Source organism: Chiroxiphia lanceolata, chromosome 2, assembly GCF_009829145.1.
Source record: "Chiroxiphia lanceolata isolate bChiLan1 chromosome 2, bChiLan1.pri, whole genome shotgun sequence".
Lineage (NCBI taxonomy): Eukaryota > Metazoa > Chordata > Aves > Passeriformes > Pipridae > Chiroxiphia > Chiroxiphia lanceolata.
Genome location: NC_045638.1, coordinates 52,612,789 through 52,633,803, shown reverse-complemented (window position 1 = coordinate 52,633,803; position 21,015 = coordinate 52,612,789). Strand labels below are relative to the sequence as shown.

The following is a 21,015-nucleotide window of genomic DNA, read 5'->3' as shown; positions in this document are numbered from 1 at the left end:
GGAAATATTTATTTTATGAAAACATGCATATTTTTTTATTGTGTTTTGTACAACAGATTTGGAGAAGAAACCTACTGTGCAAATTACCATGGAAATAACTTGACCATTCTGTTTCTGTAGTTGTTCTTAATGCATTGGTTGGCACACATTGCACAAAACGGTCATTGTTTACATTAAATTAATTTCAGTAGTTTTAATGAGAGTCCTTTAACATGTCTAATTGTAAATTGAGTAGAGGAACAGAATAAAGACATCTCTTTCATACCTATGTTGTTCAATTACTTCTTTCAGTTCGGAGGTGCTAAAGAGAATGCACTGAAGAGACAGACTTCTGTCAAGCTCTCAAATGGCCTTAAGGCTGTTAAAAAGAAACCCTACATTCATTCTTTCACTTTGCAGAAACATTTATTTTCACCCACAAGACAAAGGTGTAGATAATAGCTGGTTTTAAAAATACTGTTCTGCATACATAGTCATAAAAAAGTTGCTTTAAAAATTTTTTACAGATTATTAAAATACGTATTTAAAAACTAGTTTCTTGCATTTTGCCCATAGGGAAAAATAAGTAAATGCAAATAATTGTGTGACTTCTTGTTAACTTTTATATTCAGCTATTTTTGTAGCTTCTTTTTCTTTTTCTCTGGTTCATTCTCACTGCTTGCCTCTGTAGATGGATTTGCAGACACATCCATTCCTAGTATCTACAGTAAGGGGGAAAAAAAAAGAAGTCAAAACATTTTTTACTCAATTTTTTTCTATCCTGGTAAAACTTGAGTTTACTTGTACAAACTTTTACATACAGGGCGTCAACATCAGAACCTTTTGATTTAGAAAATCATCTGCTACAAGACAGTGTGGGAATCAGAACTGGGAAAAGATCAAATTTACAGAGCAAGACTATAGACTGGACCCAGAGATGTGTTTCTGTCTGTGAGACAGTATTTAAGTGGCTGGAACCTTTGGATGGACACAAAGGGAATGATCACTGCATGTGCATCTTATTCCTATATTCCTTTCTAACTAGAAAGGAAGACTAGTAACTGATATTTAGGATGATGGAGTATTTTGGATTAACCAGTACAGCCAATCGTGGATCAAGGGATAACCTCAAATTACAGCATTTATTTTGTTGTAGAGTAAGGACCTTCCCAGAAATTAGAACAAGTAGAATGGAAGAACAGGGGAAAAATACCCAAACCATCAGCTTGTATTAGTCTTACTTTGTGTCTGTTTTAAAAGTGTGTCCCTTGGACTGGAGTCACAGCTGCAGGAATGTTCCTGAGTCATGCCCCTAGCAGTAGCTCTGTTGGTGAGCTTCGTTGGTGAGCACAAACAAGGGGCAGCTCAGAAAGCGAATGCACAACAGAATACAACGGATCCTTTCTATTACAAATTTCATTATCTACTCCCAGTTTTTAAAAGCACAAGGATTAGTTTCAACTCAGTCCAGTCTGGGGAGGATGAACAGATGGAGAGCAGCCCTACCAAGAAGGACTTGGGGGTGCTGGTGGATGAGAGGCTGGACCATGAGCTGGCTATGTGTGCTTGCAACTCAGAAAGGCAGTTGTATCCTGGGCTGCATTGAAAGCAGAGTGGTCAGCAGGACAAGGGAGGTGATTTTGCCTCTCTACTCATCTCTGGTGAGATCCCATCTGGAGCACTGCATCCAGCTCTGGGGGGCCCATCACAGGAAAGACATGTTGAAATGAATACATAGGAGGGAAACCAAGATGATTAGAGGAATGGAGCACCTCTCCTATGAGGAAAGGCTGGGAGAATGGGGATTGCCCAGCCTGCAGAAGAGAAGGCTCCAGGTAGACCTTTGAGCAGCCTTCCAGTACCTGAAGGGAGCTACAAGAAGGCTGGAGAGGGACTTTTCACAAGAGCTTGTAGTGACAGGAGAAGTGGGAAGGGTTTTAAGTGGGCAGGTTTAGATTAGCTATTAGGAACAAATTCTTTACTGTGAGAGTGGTGAGACGCTGGAACAGGTTTCCTAGAGAAGCTGTAAATGCCCCATCCCTGGAGGTGTTCAAGGCCAGGTTGGATGGGGCCTTTGAGCAACCTGGTCCATTGGAAGGTGTCCCTGCCCATGGCAAGGGGGTTGAAACTAGATGATCTTTTAAGGTCCCTTCCAACCCAAACCATTCTATGGTTCAAGATAATAAAAGAGCTCAAAGATCAGAATATTTACATGCATTTGGAAACATGATTTCTCAAAGAAAAAAGAAATAATAATGTTTGACTGTATAAACAACAAGGAGCTCTTGCATATTTTGGGTTGTCTTTTTCCTCTGTGATTAGGGCTACTCAATTACTGCAACCATATGTTTACAAAGAAAGTCACATGTAACTTTAAGTGCACAATCTTGTAATGTCTTGCAAAATACTTAACAGGCCTAAGGTGTGAGACCAAGTGAAAAGCCCAGTGTCCCAGGTGCACTAATAAGCTGGAATTGAAAAGTCTTAAGCCAGAGGCAGTCACTAGGACATTACAGTTCTTACAACATTATCAAGAGAAAATTTTTATATTGTGGGAGTTGTAGGACAGAACTGCCATGACAGCCAGCAATTATACAGAGTTAACTTCTGAGCCACCCATCACACTGCAATTCACTGGAGCAAAAAGATCATATTGAGTTTTGGCAGATTTTCAAAGAGAGATTTGATTACAGAACAGTGAAATTCAAGATACTACTTCAGCAAATCATCACCTTTCCCATCAACAGAAATATCCCAATGGGCCCAGAACAGAAATTTAATTTAGATGCCTCTATTCTTTTCAACAGCCAGTGAAAGCAGACCTGTGTTCTACCGAGAGTGGATATGAAGCAATCATCACAAGCTCCTGCTAAATTGTTTTTCTTCTGGTTAAATTTCAATTTTACCACATGACAATTTTGTAACGTTACTGAAGGGTAATATGGTGCTGTGAATTTTGTGCCTTACCTTCGGTTCTACCAAGACCATCCGCATTTTCTGATGTTGGATGTTGGAATCATCTAACGTAATGTTCACTTTAACTTTATCAAATACATGTAATGTTGTGTCTTCCACAGTAAGTGATGGTACCTGAAAGTTTATATTTTGTATAAATACTTGCAATGTCTTATGTTTTTATAGAAATAAATATTTTTGTAGGAAAATTCAATCTTACATGTAAATAAAAATGGTCACAAATTAGTGCCACAATATCTGGTATACATAATTAGATATCAACAGTATCACAGAAACCACTGTCAGAACCTCTTTATTTAGATTTACAAATACTATAGCAGCACTACTACTATGGATTAATAAACTTGCATTTAGAAAAACCTCTTGTACCCTTCTAAATCCAACTACAATACACTTTAGTCATTCTGCTCAATTACCAAATAAAAAAATAAAGGTATTTAAGAACAAACCTTAAGAATAATAAGAACACACCTCATTGTTGTAATCCAGTTTTGGTGTTGGTTTGTCTTTTTCTTCAAAGAAGACTGTTCCTTCTAACCCATACTTAGGGATCAGAACCACAATTGCATTTTTTCTTACAAATAATATATATGCATCTTCATTTACTACTCCCTTGGTTTTGAAGAATAACTGTAACAAAAGTAAAATACAGAAATAAGAAAAAAAAACACTAGAACATTCTCTTCTGAATTACAGATATACTGCCTTAGAAAAATAAAACATTCAAATACCAATCTATACTTAATGAGAATTACACAGCATATATTGAAGGCAGATTTAAAAAAAAAAACATAAACCATTTATAACATTACTGTAGTATTAAGCATTCACCATCTTTATAAAAAACACAAAACCAAAAGACCTCTTCAAGATGCCATTATTCCAAATTTTTCAGAACAAGCAATGTAGCCTTTAAGCTTTTCCTCAAAGAAGCATCCCTCAGCCTTGATCATTTCTGCAGACCTGCTTGGTTTTGCACTATAAAGTACCAGGGTTCCCCCCCTTCCTTTAAAATCAACGTGAATGTCCATGGTTAACCCTGTAACATCTCAGGACTACTTACCTGTGTATGGAATGCAACAGATGCTCTTTGTGCATATTGTGCCATTTTATGTCGGTAATTGAGATTTTTACACATATCTGCTAGTTTATGTTTATCTGTCAGTTCTGGGTAAGTACTGTCTGCTCCTATGGCCACTGCCAAAAGCCGATGCACTATAATATCAGCATACCTGCAGAGATGAGGTTAAACGATCAATGACATAGCAAAACATATTTTTTGAAAATTAAAAAGTTTCTGAATATAAGTTTGTTTTTGTGAATCTTACAGATCTAAAAGTTTTTGTAATAATGACAGTGTGATGGCAACTCCCTGAATCAATCTTTGCTGACCAAAGATGCACTGCAGAGCCAGAATGAACTATACTGTTTTCTATATTGTGTCAATAGAACCTGTATTGTTGAATGCTTATAAAGAAGAAACAAAGTTTTATTTTTGGATTAAAGAATGTTTCACCATGGCATCTTAAACTAATCCCTCTCGCCTTTGTCATGAACTAGACAAATTTAGCGTAGGATAGTATTACAATGCCATTGATCTGCAAAACATAATCCCATTTGAACTTCTTAGTACATAACTTTTATTAGAACCTCAGCAAGGAACTTTTATTTAACACATCTAGTAGGAATTAAAATTACTATTTGGACCCTAGAAGTTCCCCAAATTATCCACATAGGAATTTTAATCCGCATGTAAAGACATTTCACTTGAGATGTTTCTAAGGAGCAAAAGATGATAACAGTTATTTTCCTCAAAACTCTGATAATTCTTGGTTAGAATTAAAAAAACAACCTACTTTTCAAAGTACGATTTCATTACAAGGCAACAGCTACAAAAGCAAGTTTCTAATTAGCAGTGTTTTCATATGTAAAGTACAGTCTCCTCAAAATTTAAACACAGCTTCCATCTAAAAAGTGAATAGGCAAACTCTGCCTCAGTATCTGGTTGAGATTAATGCTAACTGACCCCAAAGTGCATTCCTATGACAGAGATCTGTATTAGGGATATATTTCTATTACTTTTATGGGTCTTTTAAAAAAATGTACTAAATCTTAAGAGTTGTGGACAATAAATTTGGGAGCTTACATGAAGATGGATCATGATCTAAGCCACTGCTGTTTCAACTGAAATCTAACACTGAACAGAAACAGTACTTTGTTTCAAACAGAACACCACAATTTAAAATAGAATTTCTTCACAAATAAATAACTTCTTTTTGTTCTCTGAAGCTTCTGTAAAATAAAAGTACCTTCTAATAGGTGAGGTAAAGTGGGTATAAATAGGTGAAGCTAAGCCATAGTGATGAAAATCATTATCCATTCCAGAGCAGAAATAAACAGCTTGCATCATGCAACGAGTGGTCAGAATTCGCAACAGTGTATTTAGGTAGGGGAATGTAGGAGATTCAGCTTTGTCTAGTGATTCAGCTAAAGCCTTTGCTGAATCTGTCTTGATTTCCAAATTCTGAAACAAGAGAAGAAGAAATATAATAAAGGTCAGGTATTACTAGCAAATGTTAAGAGTATAAGCAGAAATGCAACAGCTACATCCATGGTAATCTTAGCAACTGGCACAGGTATCACACCTAATAACATAATGGAATGCAACTATTACAAAAATAAAAATCTACCCACGCACAGGTCCCTCCCTCATTCTTACTAGCGTTCTGTGCAAAAAATGAAATGTCATTAGCCTAGGAATTCAGAAAATACATCAATTCTCAATGAAAAAACACTGTATGCCAATATTACAAAGTTGCTTTTCTCCCCAAATAAATCAGAAGGAATATAATCCCCTCCATATTTATGCCACACAGAGATTTTCATCCAAGCACAAGGTAACTGACTTTGTTGTATTTCCTCCGCAAAATTATTATAAAAGTGATTTGTAAAACTAGTACTGTATGACAATTTGCTCCCCGTTTGCCAGTGTTCTCCGATAAAAATTCAGATAGTGTGAAAATATAGCGCATTTTAGATTTTCAGAAACACAAAGCAAGTTTCATCACAAGATCAGTTGAATGCTCTTTCCTTCGTGTACACCACTGACAACAAAGTATGATCCAGTGATCAAATTATGCCTGTATTTTGGTAAAATAATTGCATATTTAAAAAGTATAAATACAGCATATTAATACCTAATTGTGATGGCTGTGTCAAAAGTAGTGAAAACAACATTTTGGTTTATTTAAAAGAATGTTTATCTATGCACAGAAATTTACCTTTCCAATAAAACAGTACTTTAAAAATAATTTTCAGAGCACAAATGAAATCATTATCATTATTCCAATTTTATGCCAGTGGAAAATTAAATGGGCGAGGTTTCGGCTTGTCACACTGAGAGATTTTGGGAGTTTCTCTCTTGCCCTTAGGAAACCAGAAAAAAGGGGTGAGGAAAGAGTTGAAGGGAAAGTAAATATGGATGCACATCACAGTATCTACAAGTTAAAAGTTTAGCTCGAATAAAAGATCCTGAAACTGAAAAAATATTTTTTTTTTTGTTCAGACTTGTTTCAGGCTAAATAAACCTTTAGCTGATCTAAGGAGAAGATGGAAACCATAAACACATTTTCTTACTTCCTGACTTTGAGAGAAACATATTCGACTTGACTGACCAATTTTTAAGTAAATCAATAATGTATATGATCCAAAGCCAAAAACTGGCTCAAAAATCACACGTGACTTGGAGAGGAGAAACATTCACAGCATACAAGTGTTACAATACAAGACTTCAGAGAGTGATTTACTTTCTTAACCTAAGAAAGGGTTTAAAAAACTCAAGAGTCTTCCTTTCATCTAGAGGTACAATCATCTTGCTACAAGTATCAGCACTTTCAAAGGGTAACTGATACACTTTCAAAATACTGCTTTCCAACCCTTACTCTTGGATAAGTGGCCAACCAGAGAGAAAACATGGCTTTTCATAAGGCTTTTCATAATGAATTCACTTAATTAACATGGTAAAAACTTGCCTTGGACTTGGCAGCCTTCACAAGGATGTCATAATTTGATGGGGGAGGAGCAGGATGTTTCCGGAGCAAGGCAAACTCTGGGAACTCATCATAAATTTTTTGTGCTACAGAAATGTTGGCAAGCAACATAAACTCTTCAACCATGGAATTTGTTTCTCTATCGTGATAAAATATTTTATATTGTTAGAAAGGCATTAAATTATACATTTGAGTGCCTAATGAAGAAACATTTCACAATCCTAACAATATTTTATAATATTAACTAGTGGTTTTGATCATTTATACCCTTAGGCAAGCAATTCCAAGACTAAAAACATAACACTTATTAAGTTTCAAATATCGAGTCAGAAAAAACCTGAAATACTCTAAAATATCAAATTAAAGAAAAATGCTCTTTAAAAGGCCTGAAAAGGCCAACAGGTAAGCCTCTTGATTTCTTCCTAAGAGTACTGTCAAAATACTGCACCATTTTGCACACCAAAAAGTTGTGACTATACAGAACCTAGTGTAGATTTTAGCACAGAAACTAAGTAGTAGTATGTGAGACAGTATTTTATCTTCAGAAATTGAATCAATAGTCCTGTTACTAGAACTCCTCTGTAAAATTGTAGCACTGCATATGTGCCATAACTGCTCAGTTGTTCGTGAAGTTTCAGTAATCTCTAACTTGCAAGTTCTAATTTCTCTCCTTTGTTACTACCAGTAGAAAAGCACCACAGAGAAGCCAGTGGGATGCAGAGTTTGAAACTTAGTGCTCTGTTGAATCAGTACTAAATACACCAGTTCATATATGAAGAATACAGTTCAAAACTTGCTAAACAAGTAGTGGAGTACAGGAATTCTCTTCCAAGGATCAGCTTGCTCAGTGAAGTTGTCGATGTCCCATCCCTGGAAATATTCAAGGCCAGGTTGGGTGGGGCCTTGAGCAACCTGGTTTAGTGGAAGGTGTCCCTGCCCATGGCAGGAGAGTTGGAACTAGATGATCTTTAAAGGTCTCTTCCAACCCAAATCATCCTCTCATTCTATGACTGTCCTGCACTATTATAGGAACTTTGTACACTATTAACTGAACGTTTCTACTTAAACATGTCTTTAAATCAATCCCTACCCTGAATTAACTAATAAATAAAATGCATACTTGAGCTCCTTAGTCTGCAGATCAATAGGATCATGAGTCTCACTGTCCATGTGGAAACGAACTTCTGGTGACGAAAGTGTTAAGGCTCTGGAAGACAGTAAGTGGTATTAATGAATTACAGTAAAGCAGACAGAGCAGCTGAGCTGCAAGCCTGTACACAACATCTGAGTTTATCATGAAACTATAATTTAAAATTAGCAGAAATTGTGCAATTAATGTTCAAATTTGCAGAAACTGTCATGCTGATACATACCATAGTAGCTCCTAAAATTTCAAATGCTACTCCTCTGGTTGTGTTTTTATAATGACTTTAAGAGATCTATATTGCCTGATCTTGTGAAGAAAAAGTTAACATTTCAAGTTTATATTTTTGGGGAAATGAAGATAAGCATTTTTATGCAAATCAAAATTGGGACAAATACTTCTCTTTTATAAGATTTTTCACTAGAAAAATGGATACAGGACCATCATACATTTTAACTACAAAAAAAGTCAGAAAAAAAAGCAGGGAAAAAGGTAATAGGTACACTGCTTGGTTTACCCATTCTCGATTCTTTTCTTCTTCAGAATTTTTGCTAATTTGTTTAGTCCACGAAGGCTGGTAGTAATCTCATCATTCATAGTTGCTGAATCAATTCTCATCTGTGCTTCGGCATATGTAAGAGAAGCCTTGAAGAGGTTAAAAAAGGAGAGACATCAAGACACATAATTGAATACATAGTTCTGTCTTGCAGAAAGTGCAGCTTCCTGTCAAAGTTGGTTAGCAATAATATAAAGCTAAATGCCTGTCATCCTCAAAGAATAGTGGACAAATGAGGACAGATCTATGCAAGATGTTAAGAAATACCATGCATTTTATTGTTTTTTATGCTGATCAGAGATGTATTTTATACATCAGAGATCTAATTCTCAGAAATGTATTAAATATTTACAGTATTTAACTGAATCCACGGTATTTAACTAAAAATATAACTAGCTGGTATATATCCACCATGTCCTATATAGATCATATACCAAGTAACCATACACAAAAACATTGCAGCATTAGAGGCTTAAAAGAGGGCAAAATATAATATTTTCTTTATTTTTAGGATTCCACCATAATTTTGTAAGTCTAAGAAAATATAAATGAATAAGCAGAAAGAAAACTTATATTATCAAGTTTGTTGATCATTGTTTTTATAATACAGCTTTCAGCTTTTTTTCAGAAGTGTAATAATATTTATGTGACTAACCTTGGAATTAATAATGCTCTTTGTAAATCTGGTTTTTAGAATTTCAGCCTTGTGGTTCATCTCCCAAATACATGAAAATGCAAGTCTATAAGAGGAAGAAGGAGAGGAAAATCTGTTAAAATCCATACATAAACACATGTAGTTTCTTGTCAGGATCAAATTATGGATCATATGCATATACCTGTCCACATTAGATCTCAGGGAGCATAAGTTGGAACTAAGTAGCTCTGGAACCATATCAATCCTCTGTAAAGTAAAGAATAAAAATCATAAGTAGTTAAAAGTATATATTTTAACTTACTGATTTTTAATACTGAAAGCTTAGAGGTAATAGCGACTTTTTTTTTCTATGAAAGCTCAGATTTCTGAAAGAAAAGTATGCTACATTAAGGAAATCCATTCCAAGATCCATTTAAATTATCTTTTTTTTTTTAGTAACTGTTATTTCTGAAAAAATATTGTGGTCTGTAAGAAATAAGATAAACAGGACCAAGTTTACAGTGTTAACGAATGCAAATCATAGGAAACATCAGAGATTTAGCTATTATGAAAAAAACCCACAATGGAAAAGGCAAACCCAGGCCAATTCTGCAATTGCAGATTAGTATTAAAACAGTATTCCAGTTTCAGAGCCACATGTCAATAATGCTTCAAACAGGAGTTGAAAGGGATATTCTCCAGATAATGGATTTTAAAAGATAAAAAGGAGAAAAAAATGTCTTAGACAAATTAAGTGCAGCCTGAAGGAGTCTGCTTTTTTTTTTCCTCAATTCAGAATGTGTCTACTCCCAAGAAGTAAAAGGGGAAAGCAATGAAAATCCAACCACTTAATAGCACCAAAAGCTGTAGAAAACAATTACTTTTTCACACAGATATACTGTTGTTCCTCTTTTTACTGACTCCTCATCCAAAGCATTTCCTGGGCGAATGAAATGACTGACATCTGCAATATGTACACCGACCTGGAAAACAAGCATCCCGTTATGCATCTCATGAAACAGAAAGAGTTCTCAAAGAAACTTTCTCAAGTTTTTATTTACAACCCAACTTATTCATTGCCAGTTCCCTTCAGCAGCTCCTGTATTTACTAATAGGAATAGTTAAATCCTATCATACAGATATTAGAAAGGGAATAGTTGCAGCAATTATTCATAATAAGACGTGTACATTTAGGGGGAAGTTATATTCATTACCAATGCAACTCCTCTTTGCCTGGGGGCTCAAATAACCTCTCATTTTCTTCAAGGCTCACTATAAAGTTCTTACCTTCCATTTTGGCACACCCTGCTATTACAATTCTGAATTCCAAAAGGAAGACAATCTGACTAAATTAGATATAACGGGGTAGAGAGCTGGTGTTGAGCCTGTAGCTTTTTAATGCCTTTTTTTTTAAAATAAAATAATCATACCATAGGCATTATAGCAGTACCTTAGCTTTTTTTTTTCTGACAGTTTCTTATTCTAATAAGGATAAATATCCTTGTTTATAATACTTACCTAAAGCAGTAAAGACATTTTATGTTAATTTCCCATGACATACGAGGATAAACCAGGGTGAATTTAGAAGACACTAAATTCCCACACTGATGTAATGAAAATCAACTCCCTTTCTTTATTGCAATCTTGCAGCTGTGCAAACATCAGTACTTTATTATAACAGATCTGGAGCTTTGCTTATGTCATATACTATTCTATAGTCCTGTCATATATTATTCTACTCTATTACAATTACTGCGCTGTTTGCAAAATAAAGGAAGAAGTAAATGATTGGCTTGATACAATACCTCTATATTTCCATTTTCTATTTCTCTGCAATGTAATGCATCATCAATATCCGTACAGCCAGGAGGATCAACACTACAAACATTCAGATGCCTTAAGTCCTCCCTGTGTTTCATATCCTGAAATTTAAAATAAACAAAAAACTGTTTTCAAGAACACCTTCCATATCAAAGTAAAAACAATTATTTGAGAAAGACACATTACATAAGATTTTCCCAAGCAAGCATTTTCAAAATGCTTTTGTTTTGTTTTTCTTTAGGACAAGATTAAAACAGATATACAGAAACTACAATGATAGAAAAAATAAGACAGAAGATTATCGAGTAATAATTTTTTTGTTTTACAGCAATCAGGAAGAGGAACAGAACCATAATCTTGTTATGATCTTGGAATTAGCAGGACCAGGAATCAAGATTTTTTGAAGTGAAATTTTGACTCATGTCCAGATGGATGACTTGTTTTGGATATGACTGCTCTCAACTCTAGCTTTCTAAGGCTTAGATGTCTAGACAGTTGAAAGGAACTGCACACTTTGGAAGTATCTACCTCTGTACAATGGCTACAAAAAGGTCTCAAGTATCTAAGACTAGGCAACTGACTTTTAGCGAGCTAATTTACATGAAGATCCGTCCTTCTGTTTCCATTAAAAAAAAATAGAAGTAGGTAATAAATTATAATAAAAGTAGCCCACCTCCAAGAAATTAAAATGCACACACAAAAACACTCAGCCCACCCAGCCCAAATCAAAAACTATGCTCAAATTGTCCCCCGATGACATTTTCCCATAAATTCTAAAGCAACCATTTCCCATATTTAAGCTACTGGGGCGAACCTGAAATTCACTAACTGCATTTAAACAGAAATTTTCCTTCTAGAATTGCTTCTTTCTCTAATTACTGTACTATAGCAGAAATACATTTAAGTCTCCACACCTCAGATTATTTTGTCCGTGAAACAGGCTGCCACATTTGGTTACAAAGCTATTTTGCAAGATGAAAAACTCTTAGGGATGATTGGATAATTATTTGAATTGCAGCCTCCCGTTTGCAAAAACATTCTTTTATCTTTTTATTCTTTAATGAAACCTGTAATATGTTTTTTGTCTTAAAATGTTTATTCCCAGCAAACACAGTTTTAGCCAAAACCTAAAAACTTGCAGAGGTCTTGTTTCTATAGGGAATCCAGCTGAAAGTTCACCCTAAGACAAAACAGTCCTGGATAACATTTCTCCTATGTCTGGTGCATTGGAATATCCAAAGATGTCAGAGTTTGCTTTGAAACAGAAGGCACAGTAATTATTACAGTAATTTACAAATAATTACCTCTTCTGTAATGCTCCATGGCATTTTTGGTAGGAAACTAAGAACAGCCTGGGAAAAAGCCTGATGAGGGACATCATGTTCAAGTAGAAGAACTTCTGTCTCTGTCTCTTTATCTCCAGCACTTCCCAAATTCTTTACAAAATGACCCTGAGAAACAATATACATACACACATGCATACATCAAGTGATACCATTTGCCCAAAAATAAGTATTTGAGAACATTATCCCTTAGGTTACTCATATATTAAACTACCCAGTAAGAGCAATCTTTTTTCTTTAGTTAACTTACTCATCTTTAAGAGAGAAATTTCATTTTAAACGTTTATTTGATTCAGTAAGTCTGCACTGTGTACATCCCCCTCTTTTCCTCGAATGGCACTAAATTCTACATAGTTAAGGCAGAAAAAATTGTAAACATGAATTCTTTTTTTAAAGGAAGAAAAAACCGTTGCTGAATAAGCAGCAAAACTAATAAGCTCTAATTTCTCTATGGGTTTGCATTGTGTCACACTTTATTCCTCAATTCTGTCATCCCCTGCAGTAATGATTTGTCTTAATGCTTCTTCCATATATTCCACGTGCCTTTCATTTCTCTAAACTTGCATTAGTCACCTGTGCGCTCATTCTTAAAAGCTATGCATTCCTACACAAGCCACTGGAAGCCTCTTCAAAACCTAGCTAGTGTTCAACACAAATTGGCACTGGTGTCCTCAGTTTCTCATACAGCCTCCTATTTATTTACACTCAACTTCTAAGAAGTTAATTACCTGTAACTCAGTCCTACTGGCACTTTGATTTAATTTGGCCTGTGTGTTAAGTATCTGCCAGAACAGTGATCCGTATGTGTGAATGAGCAAAATCAGAGTGAAATATTCATATTTCTAGGAACCCAGACTAAAACAATCACAGAGTTACAGAATATGCTGAGCTGGGAGGGACCTGGAAGGATGATCGAGTCCAGCTCTCAGCCCTGCACAGGATAACCCCAAGAGTCACACCACATGCAAGGTGGTCCATGGTTAGTCTATATTAAGTATCTTAAGTAGCACATATATGTTTACTGCAGAACTGCATGAGTAAGCTTTCGAAGTATGATAATCCATAGCTGTTTTTTTTGAGGGAAGAGCAAACTACATCAATTAAGGACTTCCTTAATTTGCACCATTGAATGGCATTCAAATAACATAAAATTCATGTCAACGCTGTTCACAGTTGCTCAGTGTTGCAGATAATAAACATTTTATATATAATAACACATAAAAATCAGATAGCTAAAAGTTCAAAAGAAAATGCTTAAACTTACATTAGGATACCTGGAATTCCTGGGCCAACCATCAATAGCAACAATTATTCTTTGTCCTTCCAATGTTTCTGCTTGTCTGGTTTCTATTCGAATGCGAGGAATTCTGCGATCAGCTGGTGTAAACAAATGGCGCCTTGCCTATTAACAGCCAGAAAAAAACAACAATTAATTCCCAATTAAAGACAAAAACCAAAAACCTGCACCTCCAGGTTTATTTCTGGATTTATTAACTGGATTATTTCTTTACCTCTTTGATCTGTGATTTGGAAAGCATGCCACAATACGGTCGCCAGTTTCGTTTTATAATGCCCACTACTTTTCCTGTAGGTCTCAGCATGTCCTTGTTAACAGCAGTCTTCAGCTGGTAGGACACAAAGGTTAAAAATACAATGTTTAAAAATACATGTTTAAACTCATGTAAACATGTTTGACTACAGCACATACTTCAAGCCTTGGTAGTAACATTTTGTGTCTCATTATAATGCCATAAATTCTATTATAACCTCATAAATAGAACTATGCCTCCCTGTGCTTTTCATAACTTTTAGCATTTTCAGTAAGTGACACAACTTCTCAGTTGTGGAGTGAGTAGAGATAGTGGGACAAGACAGTATTTCTTTCCAGTCTTTTTCTGCTGTTCTTCATTTTTCTGAAATTATGTTCATTAAAAAAACCCAGACAAATAACAACCTCCATCTTATTTTACAACCTATTTTAATTTTCAGAAGTCCTTTTATGCTGCTTGAAAATTCGCCAGTAATTCTCAACATGATCATTAAAAAAATATTCCCATGACATTCAACTGAAGGATCATTTTTAAAGGAATGATCTTCTTGGTCAGGACATATGTGTGTGGACTGCGTGCACGTTAATTGCAATTACTGCAGGAAGCTGAGGAATATTTTACAACTGGTTCCAAATGTACTGCCTATAAAAGGTAACTGTCAGTGTAATACAACACCTGCTCCTATTCTAGCAAATCCTGATCTGCACATTGCTATACAGATTTACATTATTTCCTGACTACTACTCAGTAACTTTTGGATTTATTAAGTTTAACAAAGTAATGTGGGAATTTCTAACTGAGATTAATTAAAAAGTATCCATTCTATACATGATCATCTATTTAACACAACAGTACAACTACAAATTAAGTTTTACAACTTCTGTATTCACAGCCTATACAAAGTACGGATAAATCTAAAGCCTAACACTGTCAGGTACTGCAGACTGAATTTCTCTCTTAACATAACAGTTAGGTAAAATTATTTATTTCATACAATGTTTTCTTTCTCCTCTTCATTTTCTATGTCATCTTCATTCTGGCCATCATCTTGCAAGACCACTGAGGATGGTGCTACCCATTCATTTTTTTCCAACAGCTCCACGGCTACAATATCTTCATGAACTGCTCGGTTTAAATGTTTCAGTCCCTGAACAATTATCTGGATTTTTTAGAAAACAAAATGAAAATGCAAATATTCATGATGATAAACTCAGAACACCCAAATCAAAGCAGTGTAACAGAAGAGTAAACATGTATAACAGGCTCTGCACTCCAAAGAACATTACAAAGCATGTTTGTGACTCATTTTTTTTCCCCTCTGTCTAGGTTTCTTAGAGTACTGATGATCTTATTTCAGGATTCCAATTCCTTTTATAAAAAAATGTTTTTGGCAGGCTTGGGGACTCCACATACTACTGGGAAAGAGGAATAAAAGAGAGACAGAGAAGTATCTCCAGCTGCAACCACAAATAGGGAGAGAGGAGACAACTGCCACTGCTTGGAAACAGTGTCTGTACAACTGTATCAACTGAGAATTCAGCAGGGAGACAGATGGGTTGACTGCTGGGCAGGAAAAAGCCATCCCCTCCTCACCAAGCATGAAAACAGGAGGGGAAATAAAGCAAGAGAACCCCACAAAGCCTTATGACAGTTTTTTCTGAAAATCCTACTACACACTTGTTCCTTTGTCTTTCACCATATATTTCAAACTGATTTTAAAAACTGTTGAGTCAATTGAAAAACTATTAACAACCAAGACTCAGCTTTATTTTACCAATTACTTTATCAAACTCTAATTTTAAACACATTATTCTTTTTTCCACAAAGAGCACAGTCAGCATTTCAGTAGTCTACATCCATACAAAGAACAAATGAAAATGTCAGCAAAAACACTGAAAAAAACAAGAAGAGGAAAGATTACTAAAATGCTCCATTTTAACACACGTCACCATGAAAGAATTAAATTTTAAGTCATTACTGAGGCTAGTTAAAGTTCACAGCACAAAGATAAAATGAAAAATTCACCTCTCTGTTTTCTTCAGCATCTCCATGAACCCAAACAGTAGCTTCAAGATAATTCTCTCTGCTCGCCCTAAAAGTTCCTTGGAGGTAAATACCAGATTTTATTCCTTGCTGCAATTTGCTAAGAGGAATATGTTCTGGGAATATTATTTTTCCACTTTCTATTTCTTTCTTTAGGAAAAAAGGAGAAAAAATTTTCAATATTTTATATTCACGATTATTTCCAAACTGAGCTCAGGAACATGACGCTCAAGCTGAAACAAACTCCAAAATTGTAACTATGTGTAGGTAGGAATAAGCACAGTAATAAAAAACTACTACTAAGCAGTATTTTTTCTAATAAAGCATCAAAAGCATAAAAACCATAAAAACATGGCAATTCCAGCAACTCTTGTTTTCCTGCAGTTACTTAAAATGATACTGCATGAGTGGCATACACTTTTCATTTGTATATACTGACTAAACATACACTTAACAATAAAATACTAGTACAGTACTACATAGTGAAGAGTATGGCACAGAGTGTATACACTGTAAGCTATATGAAACATTATGAAAATACATTACTGTGACTAAGCTTTGGAGCACCCAAATGATCTACAGTTAGCTGCTGAGAAGATCATCTGAGCCTTCCACTTTCTTCCTGCTCTTACATGTTAAAGCTCTATTCTGTTAGAACTACGATGAAATGAACTTTCCCATTTTTTGTAGTGAGCGTTCAGCTCTATAAGTTTGTGTGTGAAAATATAAGTCTTGATTCTGACAAACACAAAGCACAAGGAAACAGAAGAGGATGTAGCTCATCTTTGAACTGCAGACTGCATTTATGTCAACTAAACTGATCACCACATGAAAATACTTTTGATCAATAAGTTAATAAACTTTCAAGTACACACAAACCAAAATCTAAGTAGTCAGCAACATATTTTGTTTTCATTTTGTTTCAATTATTTCTCATATTTATACACTTTATTTAAACCAACTGTTATTATTCTCATCGTCTCAAAGTTGCCTAAAGCAACTGGTTTTTTACAAATAACAAGACACCTACTAACAGGCATATAAGCAGCACTAAAAATGGCTGCAATGTTTCCTTTTTACTTTTCAGTTGACAAAAAGTTTAATTGCCAAAATGGGAATAGAGTCCAGAGCCCTCATATTCTAAACTGATGCTAATAGCCTGACATACAGTATCCAATATTATACTGCAAACCATTTCTGATTAATTTATTTTATAAAAAGAAAATAAAAACATACCCCTTCATCAGATACACAAGCAAGACGATCTACAAGCTCAGGATTAGCTGTCAAGCTTTTTATATACTCCTCACCTGCAAAAGCACACACATAAATATTTATGTGAGACATGCACAGGATTTAGGTATGAAAAGACTGCACAGTTTATCTGAACAATAAATTAAACATACATACTATTTCACTTACATGTATAAGCAGTTATCCCTTCCTCTAAAGCTTTCTCTTTATTAGTTCTGTCATTTGTTAAAAAGATAACTTGAATCTTCTCCTCATCCTCTATTTTCTTCAAGTGTTCATTGTACCAGGTTACTGCTACCCGAATGGCTCTGTCATTGCGGTCATTAGAAGTTTCTCCTCGCTTTTGCTCTATGTACGTTTCTCTAAATAAATTTTAAAAACAAAGGCGGGGTGTGACAAAACAAAAAAAATCCCAACATGTATCTCCACTCAGAAAAATTTTCCAGACAAACAAGATCAAGGCTGTGAGGCCAAAAGAATCATTACTCTACTCATTTTAAAATATGTGTACTGCTTCTTAGGCCACTGAAGGGCCAGGAGACAGACAGGTAAAGGAAAATAGGAAGAGTTAATTTCTAATACAACCTTCTCACAGACAATTGAAGAGGATTGCATTCAAGATGTTAGAACTGTGCATTCGAGATTCCTAAAACTATGATACTGTAGTATTGGAAATTAATTGTGAGCACAAATAAATGCAAATTCATTGCATCTTTATTTCTTAGAGCTTTCTGTCACTAACTTACTAACAGATTTTTGAATTCTGCTACAGACTGAGCTGACAATAAAGCATTAGAATATGCTTAAAAGGAAATGGAAAATCAGTATTCTATTGCTCAAGATAACAGTGCTATCTATACAGGTTATTCAATATTCCAATCCTCCTTTCATAACATATATATACTTATACTAATTATAAACAGAAAAGCTCCTGGAACGTGCAACTATCTCCCAACAGGATTCTTTAGAAGTACACAGTTCTATGCACACCAGTCTAATTTTTCTTCCTGGTCCACATGTTCCAGTTTTGTTTCCCACTTTTTTTTACCAGACATCAGCGCAACTTTGTTATACCCTATTCCACACCTTACCTATGATGCTCATTGGTGAAAGAATAGAAATGTTTTTCAGGGTTTTGAATCATGTCCCTAATTCGCTTGTATACTGGTGCACTCCGATTCCTGACTTCTTGTAAGACTGTCTGTAGCACAATGACATTCTTAATAACAGGATCTTCAAGGACGTCAATCTGAGGAACAAAATGGAAATGAATCAAAATTGCTGTTTAATTGTATCCAATAACAGGCCTTAAAATATTTGTTTGGTTAACACATAAGAAGCTAAATGGAATAATGAGTGGCACTCCTCCTGTCTTCTTCTCTCACTACTGGGAAACTGAACAGTGTATTAAGTTGCTTCCTCCTGTCATAGGAAAAAAAAAAAAAATCAAGTAGGATTTTCCATACTCTCCATGACCTGAATTTTCCTGGAGGAAAGAGAAGGACTTATTCTGACTTCCAACAAATTCATCCCCAACATACGCAGGTCTCCAAACAAATGTAAGGCCAATTGTACACTAGAAATTTTATTTATATAAAATGGGTTCCTGTAAATTGCAATCATAGTAAACAAAATACAACTATGCACGAGCTGACAGTAATCGGCCATAATTTACAGGCTGTATGGCATATGCCTTTGTGAGGAGTGCAAGCCATAAAATAGCACCTGAGCACTGTTACACAGTTGACAGGACATGCCTGGATGTGCATGTGTAGGCTTAAGTTCTCCAAAAATAATCCCACCATTGCACTGCAATTTTAATTTGCACAGAGTCAAACCAATTGGAATTCTGTTAGTTGCTCTTGTCTTTTAAAAGATGTTTTTCTTTTTTAAGGAAATTTGTTAAAAATTTGTCATCACTTTTCTTTGCTAACTCCTGACAGTCATGGTATGCAAAGATCCACACCAAGGACCAAGCAAGCTGTCAGCATAAAAGGATGAGAGCTCGACTTGCTAGGTTTGTGGTAAGGAACTGTGCAAACCCATCTCCAGAATGAGAAAGCAATAAGGTTCTAGAAGGTATAGCTAAAAGAATCAAAAGCAATGCCAGACCAAGCTTCCCTGACCTTGATGTTTAGATGACCTGAAAGATTTAGAGCCATATTCATTAGGGAAGAAATCCAATATTATTCTACGTACAAGATGAAGTACGAGGCCAAGCCTTACTTTTGAAAACCTGTTTCAGTTCCTAAGCAAATCCTTTCCCTACTGTTACCAAGATCTCCTAATCCCCACTTCTCCAGTTTGTGGCAGCATACCCTGGCACATTCTCAGAGTGCTCCACAGGATGCACATACAAACTTTACCAACAGACAACAAGAAGTCCATGTGTAACAGGCTGAAAACACCCTTTAATATGCTGTTTTGGGAAGAAAATCCTTACTTACAACTTTTGGGATGTAAAACTGCTAAAATACAAAAGTGTTGTGCCCCTCTTCTGAGTACTCCATGTCAGGATTCATTAATTACTTCCAGTCTCCAATGTCTGCTCAGGGCTATTCTACCTTCTACACAGGTATTCAAAAGCAACTAAAAAAAAAAAATTAAATGTCAATCTTAGGATTCCAATGTCTCCCAGGCTCAAAGTCTAGTGTCTGCACTGCTCAGACTCAAACCTTTGCACAACTACTGATGGGCTAAAGAGTAAAGTTTCTCCCACTGCTTCCAGAGTTGCATATGGGATGATTTTGCAGCCTCTATTCATCACACGAAATCAACATCACAGTATAGAGAACACAAACCTCCATTCTGAAAAACAGAAGAGGCATTTCGGGAAAATTCTGGTTGAGAAAAAAATTCAGTGACCACAAGAAGATCCCAATCACTGCTTCAGAGTCTACCGACTCACTCTGACTGTTTCCATACCCGCATCAAATCACAACGAGCAAAATAAATAAATGTTGTTGTTTACTCCTACCGTTCACAAAACAAGGCAGGAAAAACCAAAACCAAATAAGTAAAAAACCCCAACCCCCCGAAAACCCCAGAGCTAGAGTTGGTGATGCTGTAGCCCTCTGCTGAGGAGCTGGCAAGGAAAGAACGGAGTGGCCAGCCAGGGATCAAGTAGCCACAGGGAACAATGGGAGGAGCCAAGCCCACCGCGCGCTGCCAGACACCGGAAGCCCACGCGTAACGGGAGCGGGATAATTCACCCACACACGGATTCAACCAAGGCCGGAGCAGGAAGGGCTTGAGGCTCCACATGGAGCACGGCCGGGCCCAGAGGGAGGCGGCGGCGGCGGCGGGCCCTCCCCGGGGCCCGGGCCTGTCGCTCCGCTGAGGCGGTCGCCCATCTCATCGCTCCGTGCCGGAGCCGCTCACCTGGTGCAGAAGGAGGTTAGTGTCGGGCAGAAGGAAGTGCGGCCCGGGGCAGAGGCTGCTGCTGGCGCCGCTGGGACGCGCCTCCAGCCCGGGCGCGTTGGCGGTGCCGGTGGCGGGGGGGCAGAGGCGGCACGCGGCGGCGCCGCACGCGATGTCCTCGCGCAGGTAGTGCTCGCGCACCACCTTCACCACCGCGCCCGCCCGCGTGCGCTTCACGAACGTCCGCGAGGTCAGCATGGCGCGCGCGGGCCGCGGGAGCGGGCAGGGAAGCGCCGGGAGGCGGGA

At 36.5% G+C, this 21,015-nt stretch overlaps 3 protein-coding genes across 11 annotated transcripts in view; 2 read left to right on the top strand and 1 right to left on the bottom strand.

Moving 5' to 3' along the window:
* The window catches only part of BORA (BORA aurora kinase A activator), a 34,196-nt gene extending 18,536 nt beyond the window's left edge, over positions 1-15,660 (top strand). For 2 of the 8 annotated variants that reach the window (XM_032678406.1, XM_032678400.1), the window contains one exon: positions 2,787-3,425. In XM_032678406.1, the coding sequence (XP_032534297.1) occupies positions 2,787-2,852 (66 nt within the window). In that variant the 3' untranslated portion in view covers positions 2,853-3,425. Of the gene's footprint in view, positions 1-56; positions 273-802; positions 1,791-2,786; positions 3,426-4,285; positions 4,333-11,487; positions 11,827-15,378; positions 15,411-15,446 lie in introns of those variants that run through there. The other 6 variants (XM_032678401.1, XM_032678405.1, XM_032678407.1 and 3 more) reach the window with 6 other exon arrangements.
* On the bottom strand, positions 92-20,967 carry DIS3 (DIS3 homolog, exosome endoribonuclease and 3'-5' exoribonuclease). Its single transcript, XM_032678387.1, has 21 exons — positions 20,731-20,967; positions 18,441-18,598; positions 17,518-17,711; positions 17,332-17,405; positions 16,078-16,245; positions 15,047-15,211; positions 14,014-14,127; positions 13,767-13,904; positions 12,464-12,610; positions 11,144-11,260; positions 10,220-10,321; positions 9,541-9,605; positions 9,360-9,444; positions 8,666-8,793; positions 8,125-8,211; positions 6,987-7,143; positions 5,265-5,479; positions 4,019-4,187; positions 3,427-3,585; positions 2,947-3,069; positions 92-701 (listed from the first exon to the last, which is right to left on the bottom strand). Exons 1-21 carry the CDS (start codon positions 20,965-20,967, stop codon positions 612-614), a joined length of 2,892 nt encoding a protein of 963 aa, XP_032534278.1. The 3' UTR covers positions 92-611.
* Positions 20,549-21,015, top strand: part of PIBF1 (progesterone immunomodulatory binding factor 1) — a 112,848-nt gene continuing 112,381 nt past the window's right edge. For both annotated transcript variants that reach the window (XM_032678390.1, XM_032678389.1), the window contains exon 1: positions 20,549-20,745. The gene's annotated coding sequence lies outside the window, so the exon portion shown is untranslated. The remainder of the gene's footprint in view (positions 20,746-21,015) is intronic.

Bases quoted from the DNA above. Each gene is read 5' to 3' on its own strand.
- DIS3 (XM_032678387.1), bottom strand. From the start codon at position 20,967: ATGCTGACCTCGCGGACGTTCGTGAAGCGCACGCGGGCGGGCGCGGTG. The intron at 16,246-17,331 runs GTATGTTTTTAT...TTTTTCCTAAAG, and splicing joins CTTGTGTATCTGATGAAGGG to AAAGAAATAGAAAGTGGAAA. The intron at 14,128-15,046 runs GTATGAAATAAA...GTGTCCTACCAG, and splicing joins AAGAGGAGAAAGAAAACATT to CTGAAGACTGCTGTTAACAA.